We start from the raw sequence: 7,037 nt of genomic DNA on the forward strand, positions 1-7,037 counted from the left end.
TTATATATATTTTCGTAAAAAATTAAATAAAAAATAAGAAATGTTACGTAAGACACATGTTAACTTCAATCTAACCATTTTCAAATAATTAAAAAAATATATTAAATCAACAAATAATAAAATGACTAAAATAAATTTTTAAAAAATTAGATAACTATATAGTAATTATAACTTTATTTTAAAATACGATTCTTTAATATTTCTGAAAAGTGATTTTAAATATCTTACCAAAAAAAGTAATTCATGACGTCATCATTATTTCCTTATCTTTTTGTAATACCAGAGTGAAAGATTCAATGTTTTCGGAAAGCCAGGAGAGGAACACGTTTTTAACTCTGAAAATGACATTTATTTGTAAAAGATATTTGATCTTTCGCTTAAAATTTTAGTGTGTTTTATACAATTTTTTTTTAGAGTAAGGAATATCCTCAGACATTACATATCAATAACCTTCTCTTAGAAAAATAAAAATAGAAGAAGCACCGTACATCAACCTACGAAAATCATTTTAATTTTTTAAAAATTGAAAAACAACTTTCTAAATCAATAGAAACACCTAATATTTTATTAAAATTGAAACAAAAACTCAGGGGTAGGATATTTTTCAGATAATGGATTCATGATCGAAAGATTTTTAGGTTGTAACGTGGCACAAGAGACGGGGAAGACATCATCGTATCACGATCAGTTATTTTATTTTAATTTATTTTTTTATGAAAACTGGATAGGAATATAAAATGTTAAAGGAAGTGTGAGAAGATAAGATTGAGACATTGAACCAAATCAAAAGCACACTGAAACACTAAACTGGAAACCGGTTACCACACGTCCAATTTGGAGGAGTGGCTGCGCCGCTGTTATTATCCCATTCCCACCACACTCTCCAATACTACCGGCTACCCAGGTCACCTTACCTTTTATTTTTTTTCTCTTCCAACATCTTATTTAAACTGAAAACCTCGTTCATAACTCAGTGTCTGTTTCCGAATACAAACTCAACCCGACCCGCCCGAAGTAGTTGTTGGAAAAGAGAGTGAAAGAGATGATACTGGTGTCGATCGTGGCGGAGGTGCTGGAGGAGTACACGGCGTTGCTGGCGAGAGTGGTGGAGCAGGTGTTCCGTTCCGCCCCTATCCCTCGACGGGTTCGTTTTCTCATCCTCCGCACCCTTCCCTTCGTTTCTTCTCACCCTAGGACCATTCCACCCCCTCCCACCCCTTCCCATTAGGATTCTTCATTTTCCTGGACTGTTCCCATTTTTGTAAATTTCAGATCTTTTCTATTGACACTGGAATCATATTCTGTTTCGTTTAACCTTTCTCATCATGTTTCATACTCCATCTTTCTTTCTCTGTTTATTTTGCTATTATCTGTAGGCTTCTTTGTAGCTCAACAAAATATCTCCAGTCACTATGATTGATAAAGTGATTCCATTTTCCTTGTCGTTTTATTATCGGAGAAAATTACAACACTTTACAGGACTTTAATGTAATAATGAATGTATTTTTAAAAACGATGTGATGATAGGATATGGAGCAGTGTGCATAAGACAATATAGAATTGTTGGTGATAATGTTAAAAAATCGATTTCTGATAACTTCACTGTCATCTCTCAAGTTCATGAAAAAAAGCTTCATTTTAAAGTCATTATCACTGTTAATCTGTAATATCGCATATCGCATTTCCCGAACAAGAAAATAAAAAGTCATAACAGTGGAGTGGAGATGCTCACTCGGGAATGTTGTGGACTCTTCGGGAACTGGAAATATGAGTTGCAATTATTGATAAAAAATATATATTATTTAATATTTTAATAAATTATATGAATGTGAATTTTCATGTATGAAAACTTATTTCATTTCATATGATTTTAATCACTAGGATTTGACTTCTTAAAAAGTGCATTCGAAGTTATTGAATAGAAAGTTAATGCTTTTAAAAATGGTCATTCGAAAAATTATTATTTTGACCTTAACATTTTTTGGGTGCGGATTAACTGTTTTTCTTTTAATCAATAATTATAAATATATTATGTAAGTGGTTTAGGATCAAGGAATTTATGAGTACTTTAAGTATACAGATAGAGGGTGTTTTACTAATCATAACGATCCTAATGTTTGGCTTCACCTTTACACTCAAATTGAATTTGGTTTAAGCTTAATAAATATTTATGTTATACAGTAATTCACTACTAATTACGCTGGTTCTTTTATTTTAAAAGAGAATAAAGATACTGGTTACGTTTATCTTGACTGGTTTTTATAAGAAATATTAATTAATGTGTAAAAAGAAGAGAAAAAGATAAACTAAAGTGGAGAATGGTTAGTTTGTTGAAGAAGGATGAAGAAGTATCTGGTAAAACAGTTGGTTGGTTTTGAAAATGTGAAGAAGAATCATGGATAGTTTGAGGTTAATAACAATATTAATTGAAAAAAAAAAAAGTGGATTCATTTAATATAGACAGAGATGGTAGAGTATAATAACTTTATAAATAAGAAAACTGTCTCGATTCGCATCATCTTCTCCACCAGAACTCTCCAGAATTAGGCATATCAAAACGAATTTGAAATAATTAGGCGTTTTTTTTGCGACCTGTATCCATCATTTAGAATTAGAAGCCAACATATTTATGAACATATAAGCATGGAACCACCGTTGCCTCACGTGCAAGACATGGAATCTTATTTAGGTATAATTATAACTTATCTTTGTCCTACTGCTAACTCTGTACTTTTAAAAGACTTCTAATCGATTATATTTGAGAAATTGCATCTCATCGTACGTTTTGAATCTAGTTTTAAACCGTGATATTATAATTCCCAAAACTTTTAAATTTCATTTTTATTTTATTTTCTAACATGGTTTATTACGAGTCATAGATTAATGTTTTATTATTTTTTTAAAAAGAATTAATTGTTTAACTAAGCCACATCAGTAAGGATAAATAAAAAATAGGAGTTGTAATATAATTTTCATTCGATTTTAATATCATGTATTCGTTTCAAATATTATATTTTTATAGTATACTTTTTAACTTTACAAGCTTAATCTACCGTCAATTTCATATATTATAATTGATGTTGTTTATTTAAAATATAACTTCATTATAAGTGTATATACCTTTTACTTGGACGATTTAAGTATGAATCCTAAAAAAGTAAAAATTAATTTTAATAGTTCTTTTTCTTCAACATAATTTTATATCCAATAGAAAATCATAATTTTATATTAAAAGAGGATAATTGACCGAAACCAAACACACACTGCATTACTTTTACGAAAAATAATAAAATATTGTTCTATTTTGTTATTAAAAAGAGGAAATAAAATGATTATTTTTAAATAACTCATTGTACAGAGTGTATGATAACACCACTGCGTACATTAGTTATTAAAATGTTATTAAAATCTTATAAAATCTTAGGTATATATATATATATATATATATATATATATATATATATATATATATATATATATATATATATATATATATATATATATATATATATCCTAGTCTATACTTGTGTTATCTACTCTCAATAGTACAAATTGCAAAGGTTTACATATAATAACATTACAATGCTGAAAATAAATATATTATCTTAATTCTTGTTCAACAGAATATTCTCTTAAATAAAAATTCTTTCAAACTTTCGTCAAATTAAGACCACCGTTTATCTACAATGCAACGACTAATTGTTTCTTCCATACTCAAATGTGATTAGATTGGACAGTTACTCTATCTTATATTCCGAAATAAAATTTCTTTTCATTTTTTTATAGTGTGTTTGAATAGAAAATTTTATTATTTTTAAAATCAAATATTTATAAATTAAGTTATTTATATTTTAAATTACTTAGTCTTTCAAATATTGTATTTAAATAAAATAATTAAGGTTTATTGAATTTTAATTTTCATTTGAATAGGTATTTAAATTACCACTAAGTATAAAAAATACTTTTAAATAATGTTAGAAACTTCAATTGAAAAAATAATTACTATGTGAGAAAAAAGAACCGTTCGATGTAAACTTGAATAAAAAAAATGTGATCAACAATTACTTAAAAGAAGTCACATGAACATTGGCTTATAAAATTATATCAAACATCTTAGCTTATCTTACATTCAAAGAGAAATAATATTGGAAATATCAACTAAAAAAAGAAATCTAATTAAATACTTCCAAAACAATCTCAATTAATAAAACTGGTTAACATGAGTTAAAATAAAGACGTATTTAAAATCATTCAAAACACACTATTGATGTAAATAATAAAAAAAAAAATCTAACTAAGATAAGTGTATAAATAAAATATTTATGACGACAAACAAACAAACATTATGTTGAACCCCACAAAAATGCTTCAATTAAGTTAATGATTTGGACCAGCCGTAAGTCAACAATATCATGATTGAGAATAAAAAAATATTATAGAAAAAGAAATACATAAGTTTAAAAAATATGGTAGAGTGTGAATAATTTTAAATTTTTAAAATAATTTTTTAAATTAATTAAATTTTAAGAAATACTGTTATATTCAATAGATTTTAAAACTTTCAGTCTACGTATAATATATATATATATATATATATATATATATATATATTAACCATTTTTTTAGTAAGTATTGATATCTTCTTTTTTCTTCAAAGACATAATTTGTTATAAAAATCACAACTAAAATAAAACTTAAAAAATTGTTTAAAAATAACATAAAATGATAGAACTTGTTATTTTTGTGAGAGATTCTTATAAATTTATTGTGCTTGTTCTTTGCTTTATCTATATTACTCGTTAATCTTTAAACTATGGTCATTATTACAGTTATAATTTCAATTACTACAATAATTAAGGGAGCTCTCAAGTGGCATACACGAGACAACAACATTCTGGAAGTATAATCAAACATCACATTCCCCTCATCACTAAAGTTTAAGAAATCATTGCATAGTTTGAACTATAATGGTTGTTTGTAAGCGAAGTACCTAACTTTCACATGAATATCCACAAGGCAATCATCTCTCGCATCTACACTTTCTCTTATGATGTGTTCTTTTTTGGTAGATTAATTTGGAGAGAGGAAGAGGAAAAAATCGGATGAATTTGAAGATGAATTTAATGTTGTTTCTTTTAAAAGATTTAGAGATGATTATAAAATGGGATAGGAGTGAAATTTGTAAATAAATTGACTAATGTGATAGATTAAAAAAATTTAATAAATAAAGAATTTAGATTATCAGATTGTCTCTTATGTTTAAAATAATATAAAATAATATTTAAATTATTTAAAGTTATTTTTTAAAATTTTATTGAATGAATGAAATTATAAAAAAAATTATGAATAAATAAATAATACATGGTGGAGGAATCGTTCCAAACAATGGTGGAATCAATCCATAGTTGACATAATCGTTCCATCTTCATGCATAAACGAACCATAATCGTTCTTTCATCGGTCGAATCATTCCAAACACCACATGCACCACACATGAAATCATTTGAATGTAGTGGAATCGTTCCAAGCACAATACACCACCACATGGAATCGTTCTAATGTTGTTCCAATGGTCAAGAGAATCATTTCGTGCTTTGTCTCCCTCATGGTGGAGAACTGCATAACACTTCACTTGCACAACAACAATAACATGAAAACATTGAGTGGGATGAGGGTAATTTAGTAAATGTGACTTGATCACCTTCGTACTATATGTAATGGGATGAGATTTCTTTGAAATTTCGTTGATCATCACTCTCTTGCTTCGTAATCTTTTTGCACAGTAAATATGTACAAAAAAAAAATACTATATTCAGGTGCTCTAATTTTGTATAAGCACATTCAAACATGCATTTTTTTTTAATTCAACAAGACCATTCTAATCATATATTAAAAAAAAAATCCAAAGTTATGCAATTGTAATTTGTCTCGTATAATAAATTGATTGTGATTCAATGTGCAAGTCATCTAGTGTGGCATTAATTTTGTTTGGTGTTGGAACAGACTTATTGAACAGGCATATGAGAGAAACATGATTTTTTTTAATTTGTTTGAATAAAGAAAATGCAAAAAAAAATCTATACTAATTCATTATCATGTTATATGACTATCATACTTAATTTTAGAATAGATGGAATTTTTTCTTACTTTTTTTTTACAAAATGTATTTTACATATTCTCTTTTCTTTTCTTACTTTCTAAATACATTTTCAGTCCATCCATCAAGGCCCAACATTACCCCTTTGGGTTTTTGAGAGCCCAACATCATCTCTTGGATATGGGTAAGAAATAAAAATTTGGTAAGGATGTGTTGCAATTTGGTAAGGATAACCCTAAATTTATAAAGCACACTCAACAAGTTGGAGAGGGGAGTGAAGAATATACAAGCATGAATGATCACTCGAGAAACGAAGCGTCTCTTGTAATTATGTTTGTGTTAAGATTTCTTTAATTTGTTAAACTTTTACCCCAAATGATCTGTAGGGGATTTCAAGTTTTACAGAAACTTTAGGAATACAAGAACCGATCATTTGTAGGAATTTTTTACTAAACTTTTAGAAAGAGCAAGAGTATAAATACTAGCTTTATAACAACAAGAGTGATGAATAAACTTCACAAAATAAACTTTGTACAGTGCACAGAACAAAATACACACTCGCTTTTTTAAGGAAAAAAGGGATATACTTATAATTGAATTGAAATATTCATAGTTTCATACATTTCTATTTTCTCACAGTAATTAGTTCCTTTGTTTAGATAAGATAAATCTAATGCTTTCTTTTTTATAAATGGAACATTGGATATTATAAAAAAGCACATAACTGAACTGCATTAATAGTAATTATTTTCCAAAAATATTGACATTTTTTATCTATTTTCATGTTAATTATTAAAATCAATATCAATTATCAAGATTAAATACCAATTGTAATTAAAAATGTTAATAAGAACAGTATTTTTCTAATTTCTTCTTCTATTAGGAAAACTCAGAAAGAATTCCTGTATTTCTATTTCTATTCCATACAGTGAAACAAATT

At 27.0% G+C, this 7,037-nt stretch overlaps 1 protein-coding gene across 1 annotated transcript; it reads left to right on the forward strand.

Annotated features, from left to right (window-relative positions):
- Positions 1 to 811: 811 nt before the first annotated feature.
- Positions 812 to 1,450, forward strand: LOC114188769. Its single transcript, XM_028077407.1, has one exon. The coding sequence runs from the start codon at positions 1,043 to 1,045 to the stop codon at positions 1,226 to 1,228; it is 186 nt and encodes a 61-aa protein (XP_027933208.1). The 5' UTR covers positions 812 to 1,042; the 3' UTR covers positions 1,229 to 1,450.
- Positions 1,451 to 7,037: the final 5,587 nt, after the last annotated feature.

The sequence above is a fragment of the Vigna unguiculata genome, chromosome 6 (assembly GCF_004118075.2).
Source record: "Vigna unguiculata cultivar IT97K-499-35 chromosome 6, ASM411807v1, whole genome shotgun sequence".
Classification (NCBI taxonomy): domain Eukaryota; kingdom Viridiplantae; phylum Streptophyta; class Magnoliopsida; order Fabales; family Fabaceae; genus Vigna; species Vigna unguiculata.

What these genes read in the sequence shown, in the direction of transcription:
- LOC114188769 (XM_028077407.1), top strand. Translation starts at nt 1,043, where the DNA reads ATGATACTGGTGTCGATCGTGGCGGAGGTGCTGGAGGAGTACACGGCG.